The 20,305-nt window shown below is 37.4% G+C and overlaps 1 protein-coding gene across 4 annotated transcripts in view; it reads left to right on the top strand.

Annotated features, from left to right (window-relative positions):
• The window catches only part of LOC131164992 (uncharacterized), a 221,741-nt gene that overhangs the window by 33,301 nt on the left and 168,135 nt on the right, over positions 1-20,305 (top strand). For all 4 annotated transcript variants that reach the window (XR_009139382.1, XM_058122576.1, XM_058122575.1 and 1 more), the window contains exons 16-21: positions 827-947; positions 1,028-1,234; positions 1,320-1,523; positions 1,664-1,773; positions 9,539-9,635; positions 9,756-9,854. Coding sequence is in view for 3 of the 4 variants with exons in the window: in XM_058122576.1 (XP_057978559.1) it covers positions 827-947; positions 1,028-1,234; positions 1,320-1,523; positions 1,664-1,773; positions 9,539-9,635; positions 9,756-9,854 (838 nt within the window). In the remaining variant the exon portion in view is untranslated. The remainder of the gene's footprint in view (positions 1-826; positions 948-1,027; positions 1,235-1,319; positions 1,524-1,663; positions 1,774-9,538; positions 9,636-9,755; positions 9,855-20,305) is intronic.

Here is a 20,305-nt window from a genome sequence, read left to right as displayed (position 1 = left end):
CGAATAACACTACTCTAAGCTCTAGCACACACAATCGATTAATGGATGATGATTTGTTGTGCATTCATCCATAATTACCTTCTTGATTTTGAAATTACCTTCTGATTTTGGAATAGAGTAATGTGTTTTGCTTTTCTCCTGTTCTTCTGTTTTCCCAGGAGGATGCCTTATCCTCGCTGTAATTCTCTTCTTCTCTTAACAAATTTTTTGTAATTTTTATGAATATGAGAACATTTTGGATTGAGAAAGAATATGTCAGTCAAGTCTAGAATTTGTCCAGCTCTTAGACCAATGCCTTGAAAACCTTTCGGAAATCAAGTTTCATTGAATTTAAATTTCTGATATTTTTTATGCTAAATTGATTTTCTCAAGACCTTATTTTGGGAAGATCTCCATATGGGAGAGCTTTTTTATTTTGTTCTTCATAAATTTTTTATCTCTAGGAGTTTTGTTTCTTAAATGTTTTATTGGATTTATTTTTTGGTGCATATTTTCTTTTTTACCTACAGAACTTTGCCCAAGGATTCCATTGACTTGAATGATTTTATCTGTGAATAAGTTGGTGCTTCTGTTGGAAGCCTGAATAAATAATACGTATGGATATTTTGCACCTGGCACAGGGGTGCATGCGTAGATACCTAGATGTGTCCCTGATGGCTTCACCTGAGGCTGTCCCAGGCATGAGCCTTGGCGCCTTGATATCCCTTGTGCCCAGGCGTCACTGGGACATGCATTAATTAATTGTGGATGAAATTTTTTTAAAGTTCTAGCACATTGTTAGCACATATAAGTGATCTAATTTCTTTGAACATTTATTCATTGTCAGGTTTATGTTGGATTTGGACATTGCGGCTCCCAAGATTACCATTCCGACCGACTTCCGTCCGGACAATACTCATTCTACAAAACTTATGCTTGACTTGGGAAATTTTTTGATTCGTACACAGGTTACACTGTGCCTCTAATTTTGGATAATTTAGCTCTAACTCAGTCATGCCAAATTTATGTTGTAGTGTAATGCTTGTAGGATGACCATGGATTGGATTCGCCTGAGGATATGGATATTTACCTGCAATTTGATTTGGTTTTGAGTGATGTATCTGCTTTTTTGGTGGATGGGGACTACCATTGGGGCCAAATCCCTTTGAATAAGTGTGCTGGTTCTGACCATTTAGTTGGTGTTAGCTACTTGCCTGTTATTGATAAGTGTGGGGTAATCTTAAAGCTTCAACAGGTAAGAATCCTTTGGGATTCTGTGTTAAAATATGGCATTACATTGTGGCTGCATCTAGCTGATATTATTTTACCATGATGTCAAGATCCGGATAGAGAACCCATCCTACCCTTCTACAAGACTTGCGTTGCGGCTCCCATCATTAAGTTTCCATTTTTCTCCAGCTCGTTATCATAGATTGATGCAAGTAGCAAAGATCTTTCAGGAGGAGGATGACAGGAAATCTGATTTCCATCGCCCCTGGAACCAAGCTGATTTTGAGGGGTGGCTCTCTCTTCTTGTATGGAAGGTCACTACCTATTCTCTATCTTCTTTCATTTTTTATGGTGTTTGATTTCATGTCCCTGGTTATTTATGTATTTACAAAGATTCATTTTTCTCTTTGCTCCTTTCTTCTGTCTCTCTCCCCCTCTATATATAATATGGCAGGGTGTGGGAAATAGGGAGGCTGTATGGCAGCGGAGGTATTTTTGTCTAGTTGGTCCTTTTCTTTATATACTAGAAAAGCCTGGCTCAAAATCCTACAAGCAGTGCATCAGGTATGGACCCAGATTTTCCAAAATGATTTATATTTGCAATATTTATGTTTGATTAATATGAAGAACTAACTAGAAAATTGTCACGTCCCTGGTTTTTGGTACTTGACTGGCCGTGACTCCATCTAAAGTCCACTGGATTCACTAGGCCTAGGCAAGAATTTGTTTTAAAAATCATCATTTGGAAACCAGTTTAAAGCCAATTAAGAGTGAACATTTGTTGAAAACACAAGACACACACACGCACACACATATTTCATAAGCAACTGAAAACGTTTTTCATTCAGTGGCAAGCTCTTTACATTGGGCTGTACTTTACATACAACATTTTTCACACTCCCTAGTCTACATAACCGCCAAAACCGAGCACACACTTATATCCTTATTGTCTTCCTGCCAACTTGTAATGCATGTCAAAATGGTAGTATCTTGGAGAACTTAACAAGTGGAGCTCTCCTTCAGTTTGAACCTGAAATTATTAAGGAATAGGGTGAGGAACCACAAGCTTGGTATATGCTCTTAACTCTCCCTTATTCAAATAAGGATTTTAATACTTAACACATGATTTATTACATGTATGCATGATCATAAGGTGCATGAACACACTCTTTATTCAAAACAATATGCATGAACACTCTTTGTTCTAGGCAATCTTTTCATCTAAAGTTACATCGCAAAACAACCAAATAGCAGGCATTTACAGATTTTTTTTTTTTTTTTCTAACATAGCAGTGCTATCCCAACTAAGTGCACATTTTGTCTCAAGCAAGTGCCAAATTCCAGCTTGGTTAACCACTGCTTAACACAGAAACACCAACAAGGGCCAAATTCCAGCTTGGCCAGCCACTGCTTAAGGCAGAAATACCAACAAGTGCCAAATTCCAGTTTGGCCAACCACTGCTTAATATGGCAGTACCCTCCAGAGGTTTAGGGCCTTTCACCCAAGGGAGACACAATCCTTGCTCAAATTCCACAATTTCACGGCCACGATAACACATGGTGCCATCTATTTTACACAATAACAATTTAACATATGCATTCACATGCTTTGACATAGCAACTAAAACCATCATCCTTACAAGATGAACATCTATCACATGAAATTTCCCAATTAAACAAGATAATGCAACTATGATAACCAAAGAAAACATACATGCATTATGCAGCCATATCAAGTAATTAGAGATAACAAACTTAAATTTTCCTTATTAGGATTCAACTTTATGCAAGTTCCTACTGTTGTTTCCTTTGGTACCGAAAATCCCTAGGTGAATAAATGAAAATTAAGAACACCTACTTGATTTTCAGCTTCTTCTAACACTAGTCTCCCTCTGAATTTCCTGTATTTTCTCCTGATTCTCTCTGAATTTTCCTGATTTCTGCAGAGTTATCTCTCTCTCTCTCTCTCTCTCTCTCTCTCTCTCTAGAACTAGGGTTTTCAGCAAGAGGTTGTGGTATTCTTTTCTATGTTCAGGCAAATCTGGAGGGATGGAAAGGTCAAGACAGCAGCTGGACACATGGCAAGACCGTAGCAGCTGGTCGCAACAGGTGTCCTGCAGTGCTGACATCTGTGCGCTAGGTGTCTGCCAATGGTTTTTCAGAGCTGCCAGGTGACTGCTGTTGGTTTGTAGTGCTGCTAGGTGTCACACCTGGATTCAGCACGCCCCATCAATTTTTTTGCTCTCTCTCTCTCTGCCCCAAGTCTCATGCTATTTATGTTTTAGCATGACCCTTATAATTTGCTTTCATCTAAGCCCCTCCTACCACTTCCTATCACTAATAAGTCAAATGGAATTTCCAATATCAGCTAACACGACTCAACTAAATGAATAACATGGCTGGTATGAACTTGTTTATTGCAAAACAAAGCAAGTCATGCTAATTTATAAAAATAGTTTAAATTTAACGTGACCTAAAGGGTATGGTTATCACAAAAATAATTTAGAAACTATTGATAGAGATGGTTTATATTGATATTTGTTACTGGTTACTTTGGTTATTTAGCACTGTTGTTGTGTGTTATTGTTGTGTTAGTAAGCCTATGTTGGTACATTAGTTAGTGAGGGGATCTTGCTCATTGTTGTGTACTTTGCATATATTTATTATGAATAGAGGAAGAGACCTACCATTGTGGATTGTCTTCCAATTTTACACAATATTTTGACTTGGTGTCAGAGCATGATCCGACCTAAACCCTAACTGCTGTAGCCTTCACCAAATCCAACCCTGAACCTCATAATCGTATGCTGTATAGGAGCGTCATCCACACTATTAAAGACCAGAAATGGCCTGGAGTTTCCGGAAAACAGAGCAGTCACTGGAAAAACTCCAGTTCAGAATTGCAATAATCCTTTCAGATTTTGCAAAACCAATTCCATAGACATGCACCCACATGCTCCCGTAGAAGGCCAATTGCTCTGATGCCATGCACTGACAAGTGAGGCTTCGTTGAGTGCTGTTTTGCTCCTTTTTTTTCCAGCATGCCTTCAATCCTTCTATACTCCATAATGTTGAGTTGTGGTCATGTTTTTTTTTTTTTTGGTTCAAAGATCCAATCTTTTCTTGTTTGTTCACTTTAGTTAATGATTGTATTGTATCGTTGTATAACATGGTAACTGAGTTTGTTGGGAATGTGGTAGTGTTTGAGACTTGCTTGTGGTGGTTCCATTAACCATGTTCCTTGTTGGTCTTGTTTGTGAGTGCTTGGATAGAGTGAATGAATTTTAAAAGCATCTTTCTTTCATCACTCTGTAGATAACAACCGACAAGTTGGATGGAAATAATTTTTTGTAGTGGTATGAAGCTGTCAAGATTTATTTGACATGCTTAGGTAAATATAAATACCTTCTCAATCCAATCCCAGCTATGAAAAAAGGAAAGAAGTATGGATTTAGAAAGATGTGTTGATTGTTTGCCTATTGTTGAGCTTGATGGAACCCTTTATTCCATTTGGACACAAGGAAATTTGGGATTATATCAAGCTCTTATATTCTAATAACTTTGTGCATATGTATGATCTATCCCAAGTACATCCAGTTGCAATAGGTAGATAGGAGTCTTACAAAGTATTTTGCTATGATGAAGCAAATTCATGAGGAACTTAACATTGTGCAATCTATAATAGCTAATGTTCGTGAGATGCAAAATAAAGGGAGCAAATGACCGTCCTCTCGGTCGTAGTGGGTTTGAAACCTCAGTTCGAGGCAATATGGTCCTAGTCCTTAGTCCATGTTTAGTTTTCTGGCTAGGCTAAGGGACCTTAGTCCATGTTTTGCGTTGCATATATAGAGAACATGATTGGCTAAGGGGGCTTGGCCCATTTATATGGGATAGAGTTGATCAGTTCTTCCACATCGGTCAATCATGGCTAGGTGATAATTTGTCCAAAATCAGACAATTTCCTCCCCTACACCCTGACTCGTAGTTCCTCCATCCATATTCTCTATTCCCCAACAAAAAGTTCCTTAAGCCAATTGTCTATGGCTCATTGTCATCTTCTTCTCTAACAAAGGTTGCGTCTCCTCTCCTCCTCTCTCTCAAGCTAGACCTAGCAAAAATTTGTTGTCGGCCATGAATGGCTGATCTATGATGTTTACCGGAGATTTTTTATCATCTCTGAGCCGAGGACCCACCTCACAAAACAAGAACACCCACATCAATGTGTTTGCGTGCTACAATTTGAGCACAGATGGTATCTGCATCATGGCAGAATTAGAATATTTGCCCTAGATTGCAGCCCCAACACCGGCCAAATTCGAATAAAATCTTCTAAGTGCTTCAAGATCTCCTAGTCAATGATCATCCCCAGTGATAACTGCATTTTTAGAGGTTGTTTGTGGGCAAGGACATGGCATCAGCATGGGAAGCTTAGGAAAATACAAGAATGAAGCAAATGTGAAGGGAAAAAGGGTCGGAAGATGCACATTCGTTGATATTGATAAATACATTCACCATCTATTGTTTTATTTATTTATTTATTTTTGTGTTTGTCTCTTTCTTAGGTTTAGTGTGTGCTGTTTTGTTGGTTTGTTGCTGCCTAGAAGAACCTCGGAAAGGAGCGGATAGGGATATCAAGATATGTGGTACAAGAGGATAAGAAATGGGTACTTTGTCGAGGGTATTTATGTCTTTGGAGAGACTTATGGGTTGTTATCATGTCCTTTATAGATGACAAATCAAACAGGATAGGACAACTTTTATAGCTAGTCCAATTTGGTTTAGTTTTGTCCAATCCATTTCTAATAACCCTAGCCACTGAACCAAATGCACCCATAATGTGGAGTTGCCATCCATTGCTCATGTCTATTCTAATGTCTTCGTGCTTTATTCCTCAGCCCTTGGTTCTTGTGTTTCGTCTTTGGCTTCAAGAAGACTACTTTCAAGAGGAAGGAGATTCATAGTTCCAATAGTATCAAGCATTCCAACAAGCTTATCTTTCCGTTGCACTTCTTTGTTCAAATAGTTAACCCTTTGCCTGTCGTCAAGTATTTCTACTAATAGTCCTTGGGTTATAGATACCGCCAATACTAGTCATATGATGTGTATAACCAAGTTGATTTCCACTCTCCAGAAAACTTTCTTGTGCTACCTTGCTAATGCGTCCACAACTACCGTGAGGAAGTTGGGGTAGTGAGTCCCACTTTTTTTTTTTCTCTCTCTTTCTTCTATTTTTGTATACTTCTTAAGTTTTCCTTCAACCTTATGTATTTTAGCAAGATTATAAAATCTATGAATTTTTTAGTAACATTTTCCCTTATTATGTTGTCATTCATGATTTGAAGATGAGGAAGACTTTTGATGGTAGACATGAGACTGGTGAATATAACTAATTTGATTCACTATGCCCTTCTACTCCTTGCACTGTTGCTGCCATACCAATCCAAAACCATTGCATCTTTACTGGTTAAAACAAGAAGTTCTTGATTTGAGTTCTTTATCTAGTCTTGAGTTTGTGTCTTGTAAGTTGGAAAGCATCATCGTTTCCATTTTCTTCCTACCATTGTGTATTAGATGAATGTCCCAATGTGTTTTGGAGTGATGCCATGCTCATTTTCTTGTATTCTTGTGAATAGAACACCATCCTTTGTCGTAAAATTACCTAATATTTTCTCTTCCTCACTGTTCCTTTATTCCCTTTACTTCCTCAAATATTTGGGTTGTGTCCTTTATTCTCCTTAGTGTTCCTTGCATTTCTTTTTTGTTTAGTTTATTTTAGTCTACACAACACTATTTTGATTCCTTGAACCCTTCTGACCTCAATATGTCCCTTCCTCTCTCTGGCCCTTCTGGAGTCCATTTTACTTCTTTGTTGAGTCGTCCACTTGCATCTTCTACTTTGAGTTCTCATTGTTGCCTCAGTCATCCTAATTTGCAAGTGCATACATGGCATTGATTCAAGGGAGGAGGGCTTTGTCCAACCTCTACTACTATGCCTTGCCTTTTTCATTTCCCACTCATCTTCCTATTGCTGCCTAAAAAGGTAAATTGACCTGTACCTAGCATCCACTCTCTAGTTTGTTTACTATGATTTCTTGTCACCATTATTTTGCCACTTTGTTAGTACTTTTATCTTTTGTTGCTCTTCCTGAACTAGTTTTTGAAACCTTATCCCATTCGAGGTGTAGGTTTGCAATGGTTGAAGTGATGCATGTGTTATAAGATAATAGTGCAAGCATGCCATGAAAGTCCCAATCCTGATGGTTCTGTGGCCCGTTTGAAGCCCTGCCTTGTTCTTTAAGGATATACTTAGGTGTACTATTTAGATTGTTCCTACATATTCTCCCTAACTGCCAAACTTGCAAGTCAGTTCATTTTTTTTAGCCACATTTTGTTGTTGTTTGCATGAGTTAGATGTGAAGAATGCCTTCTTACATGGTGATCTTTAGCTGGCATTTATATGAAGCAACCACATGGGTTTGTTGCTCTATAGAAGTTAGGAATAGTATGTTGAGTCATGAAATCCTTGTATAGTCTAAACTCATCCCTGTAAGTGTGGTTTGGTCGATTCAGTGTACAACTCTTGAGTTTGGTCTTCCACTTGTGTGGTAGATCACTCTATATTTTATCGTTACTTCTTGTAGGATTCTGTACTTATGCATGTGGTTGATATTGTGATTACTGTGACGGTGATCTAAATATTTAGAGCTCAAAGAATTTTCTATAGACTAAACTAAGACCAAAGATTTAGGACCATTAAAATACTTCTCAGGGTGTGTAAGTATCTAGAGCTCGTATATGGAGGGTTTTTGTCTCACATGAAGTATGTTCGTGACATTTAAGATGAGATTGGGTTGTTGGGATCCAAATGTGTTGATACACCCATAGGTCCTAACAGCAAGTTTGTACCGAATGGGGGGTGATTTCTTGATTGACCTTGGACGCTGCCCAAGACTTAGTTGAAAAGTGAACTGTCTTAGACGAGATATATCCTTTGAAACAACTGTTCTAAGCTAGTCTCTTGATTTTCTTAGAGCAAGTTACTAGGATGTAGTCGTTGTATCTTGAGATACCTCAAAGTGCAGCTGTGAGAGGTCTCTTATATGAGGATTGGGGTTTAATTTATGACCATGGGTATGTAATGTATATTATATGAGGATTGGGGTCTAACTTATGTTAAAGGATATATGATGCAAATTGGACTAGGTCACCTTTAAGATTCACAATTGAGTATTGTGTTTTTGTTGGTGGTGGTTTGGTATTCTAGAAGAGTAAAAAAACTTGGGAAGAGTAAAACAAATTTTAGTGGAAGACCTAATCACAATGATAGGTCTCTCTTTCTATTTCTAATAAATTTCAAGTACATGCCAATGACCAAAATACCCTAACTAACTCAAACTTACTAACGTAACACTAACACATACTAATAATGCTAAATGACCAAAATAACCATAAAAAATAGTAGAGTTGAGAGCTGAGTTTCCTAGAGGTCCTTGGTTCTAGCTTGTTGGCTGCATTTTTTTTTGTGGTGGTGGTTTAAATTTATCTTATTCCTTTTATGGGTGTTGTTTATAGTTTGTTTCTATCTCCACTTGCAATCAGGTGCAACTGCACATGTGGGGGAGTGAGAAAGGTTGATATACATTCTTGGATCACAACCAAACAACTTAAACTTTTAGGTAAAGTGATAATCTAACAGTCTGCTACGGTATTTTTTGATAGTGAGATAAAATGTATTATAGAAGAAGGATAAAGAGATTACAACCTTAGAGAGGACATGAACCTCAAAGAGAGAAAAAAATGCCAAAAGAGATAAAAGAAATTACGAAAAAGGAAAAAAAAAACAACTTGAACTAATTAAGGAAAACCCTCTTTAAGCCCCTGCCATTGTAATTTGCAAAACACTGCCATTTTGCTAATTCCTGCTGGTGTTTCTTCACCTTTCATGACCATCCATAATGGAAACATATTACTTTGTCACGAAGCTCTTGGAACCTGGAAACTGATTTAAAGAATACTCTAGTACTAATTTGCACTGAATGAGAAAATGTGCTATTGATTCTTGAGCAGTCTGGCACCTTGAATACAGTTCATTATATTGGGACCATCTGCCTCAGTGATTGTATTTGCTTCCATCAAGAATATGATGGCGCGCGTTGCATTCTTAGGGATGTGGCAGAATCTGCCATGCACTGTGTTTGTTATTTTATTTATTTAATCCTTCTTCAATATTTTTTCTGAAATGTTGATAAGAGTAGTCATTTTAGTGTAGGCTATTCTTTCATTGTTCTGCTTACTACATTTTCTATATAACCTGTTGTGCTTTTTGTAGCTTACGTGGGAAACAGGTATATCAGGTTCCATCAGAGTTTGTTGGTGGCATGGAGCATGTATTGGCTGTATGTGATGCCACACGATCCAATAGCAAGGTTGTAGTTATATGTTCATAATTTAAACAGTGGAATGTTGCTAATGCTTGCTAGTTGAATTAGGGATTTGTTTTGAGTTCTGTGGTTTTTCCATTTGCATCCGGATATGTTCATTTTTAGGTTGTGGAAGATGTAAATGCTCTTATATTACGATGTGATTCTGATGATTCAAGAAGAATTTGGCACAGCCGTTTGCAGGGGTGTGTATATCGTGCATCGGTAAGTCAGCCTTTTTGTTCAGTCTATAAATTTTTTGACTTATTCAGAATGCTGTGACATATATGTTGTTCAGCATGAACAGTTTTTCTAAATTTTTGATGAGCTGGGCAGTTGAAAAATCAAATGATTTTTTTTTTTAAATAGGGGCCAACATCATGTCCAATTTATGGGATTCAAAACAAGAATATTCTTGTAGTTTTTGGTTGCTGTGCTTTTGTTGTTGCTTTTGACACTGTTTCTTAATACGGTACCTCTTCTTAAATATATTGTCTGTAAATAAAAGAATAAGGGGATGTTTTCCATTGTGGAGTAACTTTCCTTTTTCCATTTAAGATATAACATTCCTGATCATTATTTCTCTCGATAACTCTTGAATTATTTTGCTAAAATGTTCTATATACATGTCTTGTTTGTGATTGCTCAATGACATTATATGTACTGGTTTACGTGAAAGGGTGGAGGAAATCATTGCTAACTTAAATGGACATGTCTTAATTTCTAGAAATTTTCAGTAGACTCTTGGAATTTAAACCCTCACTTTCAATCTGTTTTGAATCTTTTGATCAAGCATGTGTTGTGAAAATAGCTATTAGGGTCTGTCATTTATGATTAACCAAGGATATTATGGGGAAATAGAAATAGATTAGGTGCAAAATAAGATCCTCTAGTATGAAAAGGCTGCAAAGGACAGTGGAGGATGTGGAAGGTGCTTATCCATGCTTCCATATCTCTGGAAAATTCTGAGGGGATAAGAATTGGCACCAAATAAAAATGAGAACTTCTCTGCACCATCCTCTTCATTATCTGGACTATATAAATATATAATATACCAAGGGGAATGGTGTGGGCTTGGAGTGGGTGGTGCCTGGTATTATTAATATCTCTCTGCATCTGGGCCAGTTGTTGGGCAATATAGGGTTAGATTTGGTAAAGATTAATGGGCATGCTAATGCCTTAGTTAGCCCATCATTATGAATTACGCTTTAGATGGAAATGAGACGAAGTCCATCGTCTCTGTTAGTAATAAGGTCCATAGTCAAAATAAACATTTGTGTCATGTCTTTAAGTGGAAATGCTGAGGGAAATTTTTGTATTGTGGATTCTTTGATTGTTCAGAAGGGTAATATATATGAAATGGTTAGCAAGAGTAAGGAGAACAAGCAATGGGGAGATGTTTCGGATGATGAGAGAGATGATGCCACTGTTTGCTTATGATGACGGTTTGTGATTGGATGAGTTTCAGGAACAATATGAATCATGTGAATCATCTGATTTACTAGGGGATATGTCACATGTGCCACCACCTCCCATGGAAGGTTCGGAGGGAATTCCTATTTTTGAGGATGATGGACTGGCTGAAGAGCAGCAGTGGAATTTTACCTATTCTTGTGGAAATGGTTAATAGTAAGGGGCTAGAAGCTCAACAGTTGATGGATAAGATGGGTTTGTGCCTTGTGTGATCCTGGAAGAAATGTGTTCGTCTTGGTGGTGCTAAAAGGAAGCTGAAGAAAGGCCAGCGTGAATTATAAAATTGCAGTGCTCAGTGAATTATGATGAAAAGGCTTAAAGAGTGTTTTTCTAATTTAGTTTTTCTGCCAATTTTTTATTATTATTTTTTTAATTTTCAATTTTTATTTTTTTATTGTTAGAAGAGAACATGTTATTTTGGTAATTAGGTTGTTTGAGTGGGGCTGTTTTTGTCCTTAAGTTTTATTGTTATTATTAATATATAAGAGGACAGACATGGAGCTGAGGCTCCAGGGACTGCCTCCTCTTTTTTCTCTCTTGCTTTCTTATTCTTTTCTTCTCTTCTTCTCTGCTCTATCTCTAACTTTATTACATGATGTTAATTTCCTCAAAATCTGATACATAAGAGCTGTTTCTTTAGGCACTGTGTTTTTTGTTTTTGTTTTTGTTTTTTTCTTCTCTTCCCCCAAGTAATCCTCAAATCTGATTTTCTGGTTGGTTTGAGAGTCATTTAGGGACCTTTTTTTCATGGTTTTTCGTGTGTTTGTGGTGCTTTGCTGATGTGAAGCAGCATTGCTCTCTTCCAGGTATACTGCTAGTTCTGTTTTGGTGTTCTGGCTGGTGTTGGCATGATGATGTTACTTTCATTCTGCATGTTTTTGATTGCTTGCAGGCTTGCACTCTTGCATCGGTTGCCGGTGGTTTTGATTGGTGTTTAATGATTATATTTCCTGTTCTTACCGGAACTTGCTTCTAGTTGCTGCTGGCAATAGTGCCTGTAGCTTCTGTGCTGCCATGTTGTTTATTAAGTGCCTGTGGTGCTTATTGTGATCTACTTTCCACTGTGTAGTCAAGTAATTCTTCGTATTACTGCAACTCAGTTGTGTAAGAGCTGCCTCTTGAAATTTAGAAGTGCTGGTCTGTGTTTGGTCTGCTACCTGATTTTGCATAGTTGCTGTGCTATTCATTCTTGAATGCTGGTGTGCGCTGATTGTAGAATTTATTGTGGGGTGTTTTGATGGCCTAGAGTGCTTCAGCTGATACTCTGCTAATATACACATCATCGCCATCAAATTGGTTGGGTCCTCCAACTACCTCTTGTGGTCTTTGGTAGTGTGTATGTATATTAGTGCAAAAGAGAAAGTCCAAGTATTTGTTGCATTCTCCCCTCTCTCCACAATCCAAGGATTATGAAGATTGGATGAATGATAATTGCATATTGCTTGTGTGGTCGTGGAATAGTAGAGGCATGCTAAAACTGTGATGTTTCATAAAACAGCCAAGGCCGTATAGGATGATCTTCTTGTAAGCTTTCTCTCAAGATAAAAATCAAACTCATGTTTTTGACTTGAGAAGTTTTTCAAATATGATCAAGAAGGTAGGTCCATTTAGTGAGTCTTATAGCACTTTGAGATGATTAAGAGGCAAAGGGCATAGTAGGCTTCCAAGGTTGAGTTCTGACCTTCAATCCATCTGCGATCAGATTCTTGCTAATGAATCCATACCATCCTTAAATGAAGCATATGATAGGATTCAACTGATCACCAAAGACGGCTCACTCTTCTCCTCATCAAGCTTCTTCCCATTATAGTTCATCCATGTCTAGCATCACCTCCAACCATCGCTAGGGAAGTGTTGGACGACAAGGAAGGCATTTGGTAAGCATCCATGGCAGAGGAATTTAGTGTGGTGATCTCTACATTTGGCTTTATCCAGTGCTAGGTTGTGTTATCTTATTCTTCTTTCTTAGTACAATTTCTTTATTATAAAAAAAAAAAAAAAATTAGGAATTAAATGTGTCTTGGACTTGAGAAATGACACACCTTTAACTAGAACATAATAATGTTACCTAGATAACAATAATTAATAAATACTACTGCAACGAGTGGATTGACTTCTAGAAAATATGAACAGATGTTTCACTGATCCTGCATACCTCATTCTCCCCTTTCAGATCAAACTCAACTCTGTGAGTTTCCTGCCACCTCTGATGCTTTATACGTCTCGGAAACACCTAAAACAAGGTCCTTATTGCTTAATCCAGGAGTCCTCATAGGTGGGCCTATGCTTCCAGTTGACCATAAAATTGGAAGTGGATATCATTTCTTGCCTTGATTTTCTTTCACCTTGATTTTACTGCACCATCTTTTTGGGTTGATTTTGTTTACTAGTAACAACCTAGATTGCAGCTCTCTTTGGAGAATGACATCACATTTTATTTGGAACAGAAATATAATGGTATTGTAGCATTTCTTCAGCAAAAAATGATTTGGGATACTGCTGCTTTTCTTTTGTAAATATGTTATGTCCGCGAGGTTGAACATCAGGAGCAAGGAGTTTTTTTGAGGCAGTTCTTCAGGAATTTTGTGTTAAGTATTGCCATGGCATAATGATGATCCTTTTCTTCTGGAATTAAGAAAGCACAGGGATGCTTATCTTCTTGGGTAGCTAAGGCTTCTGAATCATTTTCATCAGCATACAGACCTATTTCCTGGTCATTATCATTTACATTGCTTTGAGTCAAATCTGACAATTCCAGAGGGAAAATTTCCATTTATGCCTGTAGCTTGATGTTTTGAAGAAGCCCCTGCAGACTCTATATAACACTTCTCATTTTCAGTCACATTTTTGTTGGTTTTTTTAATAATATCAGCTTGCATTTTATCTTCATTATTGTGGCGTCAACATCCTTCGCTGGCTTCAAAATCCATTTTCTTGTTGCCAGTGTTTTGACTCAGAAAGAGTGGGTATTTTTGTGGCCATCATGGAGATTATTTTGCCAAAAATGACCAAGTGGAATATGGCATGCATCCATTGGTACTACATTGTTCCAAGTTGATTTTTATTAGAAGAGACAAAAACATTAACCATGCATCTATGTGCCACAAACAGACCCTCCTTTTTATTGGACCAAAGAATGAGATAAGGCTGCAGGTATTCCCTCACATCAAGCTTTAATTTCTTTATATGTGAAAGCTTTCCTCCATTTGAACAATTTGACAAATTATCATTTGCTCTTCTTTAGAGACTACTGTCACATTCCCCATTTTATCTACTGAGGTCATCCTGCTAATAGTGATAACTAAATATTTATTGAGAAAAGAGTATTGATCTTTCAAGTGTGGATGGACAGCCATATTTGACTATTGATACTTTGACTAAATACCAGCAAGCAGCCAAAATGATGGACGTGCTTTAAAAACTCAAGGAATAACTAAACAGGTTTAAGTATATATTTGAAGTGCACAAGAAGTAAAAACAATCCAAGAAGAAACAGTAAAATTTGTGAGGCAAGAACACAGCAAGCTACAAAAGCAATCTCAGGGAAGAAACTTGCTCTGATACCTATTTGATGTGGTGTGTGTGGTGGAAATGGCCAAGGGATAGAGGTTATAGTGGCAAAAGTGAGAGCCTCTTGCTCGAAAATGAAGGGGTGGAGGATATGAAGTTGCCTTGGGTGAATCCTCAACTCACAAGTCCAATTCTTAGGAAAATTATGAGCATATCAGAATTGATAAGCAAATGGAAAGGGACAATTCTGTATTATCCTCATCATTATCTTGACTAAGATATGTATATGTGTGTATGTATATACAGTTACATGATGGCTTTGGGCATTAAATGTGCTTATGAAAATGAAAATAATTGAGTGCAGCTGTCTTTTACCTCCCCGGAGTCAAGAAGACCTCATAAATGAACATTGAAACAAATAATGTACTACTTGGACTTGGTAACTGGAATACAATCATAATGATGGCACCAGGATAATAATATTTACTAATAAATGTTATTGTAACTAACAAGGCGAAGAATGGACTCAGTTGTAGAAAATATTAACTGAGGTTTCTTTTTATTTTTTTTAATAGATTTTTTATCAGTAAAAGAGAGAATTCATTAAGGGGCAGCCATTTAAAAAAAAAAGCCAAAAGGAAAGATATCAACTGTCATATGAACATTATGTTTGGTTCATGGAAGAAGGGCTGGAATGGAATCAAAATTCAGGCCTCAATTTCCATTTCTACAAATGGCGGAATTGCGTTACCCACTCATATGAGCTGGCATGGATATCCATTCCATAAGAATTGTTCCCCAATCATTTACTTTCTTAAAAATTCCCTTAAATAATGGTTCAGCCTCATCTCATATCCCTTTCTTCCCACACAATGTCCCCCTCCCATGATGTGGCTGGCAACCATGAGGTTGCTGCAGCTGGCGATCATGGCTGGTGGGTTCTGTTGACTAGACTCCACTATTGAATCTGATGAACCTAACACTTGCATGGATGCTGTAAAAATGTCATCTGGGCCAAACTCATTACTTGGGCTTCTCCCTCCCTTGCATGTCCGACAACCACTAGACCATAGAACCCAAACCTTCCATGGATGCCAAAAACGACCTCAAGGCAACCAAACCCATGATGTTGGGAACTTCACTGAACCCAGAATTCAAGCCATTTGAGCTCCATGAGATCTGCAGCCTCTAATTTCAGATGAGTAATATTTCCATTCATACCTTGATTCAGTTCCTGTTCCAGTTTCACTCCAGAAACCGAACATAGTGGAAGCGTAAAAAAAGTCAAGAATTGTGGAGGTGTCTAACATGTACGGTCCACTAAACCAGCTAGAGAGTGTTAAGCCATCTATCTTTGAGAATTGGAAGTGACATAGCTGATCCTTCAAAAGCTCTTCTGTTTCTTTCCCTCTTTGCAACCCAAAAATGTCAGCAGGGACTGAGGTCGAGGCATTTTTTCTTTGCTTTACCAAATGTCTCTCCAGGCCCAAAAATCTCATTTTCCACTCACAGCAATAACTCAAAACTGGCTGACCAGACCAGAGGCTTCTTGTCCAAGAACAGTGAAGGAGTATGTGACTGTTGGATCAGTGTCTTCTTTGTGCGAAACATCTGTTAGCTAAAGATATCCCCGTTTTTGTAAGTTGTAAATAGTAGGATTCAGAGCCCTTTGAAGTGTATTTTGCACATTTATCGTCCCTTTATCCCTTCATCAATATTTTTGTGAGAAATGGGGATCGTATTTGGTTTTGGGACGACATTTGAGTTGGTGATGTTGCACTTTGTACTTCTTTTCTGTATTTGTATAGGCTGTACTCTTTGCACAATGGTTTTATTTCTATCTTTTGTATTCCATTGGGGTATGAGACTTCTTAGGAATTAGATTCCTTAATGAGAGATGTGTTGAGGCTGTCTTCTTTGTTGTGTTTGTTGGAAAACAGTTTTCCTTGCTTGAGGAGTGTTTTATCAGTTGTGGGTTCTTGACAAATTGAGGAAGTACTCATCTGAATTCTTGATCCAAGAGAACCTGTCTTTCCTGCTTCATTGACTATTTGGAAGGCCAAAGTTCCCTCTAAGATTAAGGCGTGCATTTACTTGGTTTTTCTTAATAGAGTGAACAGTAACAAACTGTTGCAAAGTAGGAGGTTCTTGAAGGCTTCGTCTCTGGATATATGTTCTTTATGTTTTGGAAGTTCAGAATCTGCCTCTCTTGTTCCTTCATTGTTCTTTTTCTTGGAGGGTACAGAATTAATTATTTGGAGTTTTAGAGTGAGTTGGGTTTTTCTGAAGTTGGTGGAGGAGTTGTTATCTATTTCGTTTAAGTGTTTTGGAAGGTTAAAGATGGTTCGACTTTGCGAAGGTGTGGGTTTTTGGCTGTCTTATTGAGCATTTGGTTGGAGAGGAATGTCAATTTTTTATTGGGGAAGAGGATGCCTTGCTCTATAATCTGGGATAGGATTCAGTATTTGGCTTCTTTGTGGTCTTCCGTAGCTGGTTGTTTAAAGAGCTATCTTTTTCTGATTTTCAGTGTTATTGGGTGGCAGCACCATTTTTGGTGTTTTTACTTTCTGTTTTTATTCTCTTCTAAGGCGGATTTCTTATGCTCTTTATTGTATTTTCTCTTCTCCTTGACTAAATTTCCTCTTTTTCTATCTAAAGATTCTTCTGGTGTGCTGCCTTCCAAGCAAAGGAAGCAACTTTTGTGTGAGGTAGAGATTTCCATATGGGTTTCCAGGGTAAATTGTTTCTGATTTCAGCAGTTTTATTCAGCTCTCTCTTGAATGAGCTGATTCAAAATGCTGCCATTTTTGTCAAGAGTCCACTCAGGCTCATTTGGGTCAATTTGATAAGGAACTCTATATAAGCAGCCAACATATTCAGTAAAGTTTTCAAGCTCCTAGCCATGGAAATTTGTCGTAAAGGGAGTCCCATATTACTCCAAAGGGAAGGCCCTTACTTCGCAACCCAAAATCCCAGCTAGGGGATGCTCTTCTTCACCACATCACATTTGCATTTGTGTCAGCACGACATAGTTTTCTTTTGTTCCCTTCCTTTTTGTGGCACAGGCACGTGTATGTAGTATATTATGCCATCCTTTTTAAATAGGAAAATACAGTTATGACTTAAGTAAATGGTTGAAAAATTGATGTTATATTGCAATGCCGATATCTCAGATTGCTTTTTTTTGGATCTAGAAAGTGGATATAAGTGGATAGAAGAAAAATCAAAGAGAATTTTATTTCCATTTTTTAGCTAATCTTACTCTGGAGGATAACTTTTGTGATGCACTTAATGTCCTAATTTTTTCTCACACAGCTAGTCCCAAGCCCGGGTAAAGGAGGAGGGTTGCGTTAGGTAGCTGATAGCCAGCGTAAAATTTGTCAGATCACTATGATATGAATTCTTACCGAATATTTGCTGGGGCGTCCCCTACGAGCGATGCGTTGCACTTGAACCACTTGGGTGTAGCGAAAAGTGGGCGAGGGTGGGCTAGGTCGTTGCCCCGAAGCGACACGCCGTGTTGGCGCCCGGTAACGGTCTCAAATACGCTAGGGTTCTTGCATCATTCTAGACGTGGGCAGGTAAAGACGTTAGTTCAGAAAATTAGGATTAGATTAGCAACTTGGAATATAGGGACACTTATAGGTAAAAATATGGAAATTGTGGATACAATGATCAGAAGAAGAATTAATATAATTTGCCTTAAAGAAACTAAGTAGGCGGGGGAGAAAGCTAGAGAAATTGATAAATCAGGATCTAAACATTGGTACACTAGAAAAGAAAAACATAAGAATGGAGTAGGCATTGTTATAGACAAAACTTAAAAGATAGCGTTGTGGATGTAACTAGAGTAGGGGATAGAATTATAGAAATCAAGATGGTATTAGGACGAGATAATAAATATCATTAGTGCTTATGCTCCTCAAGTCGGCTTAGCAGAAAATCTTAAGAGACAATTTTGGGAAGATATGGATAGTATTATACAAGGCATACCAGGGACTAAGAAAATATTTATAGGAGGAGATATGAATGGACACGTTGAAAGAGATAATAAAAATTATGAGAGGATATATAGAGGATATGGTTATGGAGACAAAAATGAGTCTGGGGAGATGATCTTAGGCTTTGCTATGTCACATGATTTTGGTATAATGAATACTTGCTTTAAGAAGAGAGAAGAACACTTAATAACCTTTAAAAGTGGACAAAATAGAAGTCAAATAGATTTTTTTTTTTTTTACCTGGAGGGTAGATCGTTTATCAAGCAAGGATTGTAAAGTTATTCCAGGTGAAAGCCTAACCATGTGACATAGAGTCTTAGTGTTAGGTATATGTATTAAAAAATGGGAAAAAAATGATAAAACAAACCAATTTAAAACTAGTGTAAGAGAACTAGATGGTGGAGCCTAAAAAGAGAAGATATAATAAAATTTAAAGATAAAATGATCAACTTGGGATTGGACCATGGAGGATGGGATAGATACAAATACTCTTTGGAATAGATTAGCTAGCTCTATTAAAAAGATAGCAAAAGAGATTTTAGGTGAATCAAGGGGAAGATTCTCGAATAGCAAAGAGAGTTGGTGGTGGGATAAAGATGTACAAAAAATCATAAAGAAAAAAAGAATTTAGTATAAAACGTGACAAAAATGTAGAAACAGAGATAACTTTGAAAAATGTAAGGAGGCAAGAAAAGATGCAAAAAAGGTTGTTAGTGAAGCTAAATATAGATCATTTAATAGTTTGTATAATAGATTAATTACAAAAGAAGGGGGAAGAGATATATTTAAACTTGCTAAAGCTAGAGAAATGAAGAGTAAGGACCTAGGAAATGTAAAATGTATAAAAAGTGAGGATGATATTTTCTTGGTTAAGGTTGAAGACATTAAAGAAAGATGGCAAAGTTACTTTAGAAAGTTGTTTAATGAAAACCAAATAGAAGACTTAAACTTAAAATTGTCAAATGAAGAAAAAACTAAAAATATGAGATTTATTCGCAAAATTAGAGTTAACGAAGTTGAATTTGCACTAAAGATTTTGCTTTGCTATATGGATCGGAATGTTGGGCGACGAAGAAACATAATATCAACAAGTAAAAGTTGCCGAGATGAGAATGCTTAGATGGATGAGTGGTATAACATTGAAAGATAAATTAAGGAATGAACAAATTTGTGGTAAATTAGGTGTAGCTCCTATAGAAGATAAGATAAGGGAGGGACGACTCTGATGGTTTGGACACTTGCAACGTAGGCCACATAGTGCATCTGTGAGGAAGAGTGACTTAGTTACTGTGGGGGGCAGTAGAAGGGGTTGGGGTAGACCTAAAATAACTTGGGAGGAGATAGTAAGGATTTAATATCCTTAAATCTATCAAAAGAAATGGTTAATGATTGCATAAATTGGCGGAAAATGATTCATATAGCCGACCCCACCTAGTGGGATTAAGGCTTGATTTTGTTGTTGTTATTGTTGTACTTGTACATTATTCTCTTATAAAGAAGAAGAAAAAATGAAAGAGCTGAGGGCTGGATTTCTCTCCTTCTGGAAGTGCAAGAGAGGGAAACAAGTTAGAAATACCTGAAGAGGTGACTGCTTGATATATCTAATGGACCCTTGCTGCACAAATCTATGTTAATATGCTCTTTATGCTGTTCTTTTTATCTGCTGTTCTGTTAATTAGAAGGCACAAATGG

The sequence above is a fragment of the Malania oleifera genome, chromosome 9 (assembly GCF_029873635.1).
Source record: "Malania oleifera isolate guangnan ecotype guangnan chromosome 9, ASM2987363v1, whole genome shotgun sequence".
Lineage (NCBI taxonomy): Eukaryota > Viridiplantae > Streptophyta > Magnoliopsida > Santalales > Ximeniaceae > Malania > Malania oleifera.
The sequence above is the reverse complement of the archived record's forward strand: the minus strand, read 5'-3'. Positions and strand labels throughout refer to the sequence as shown.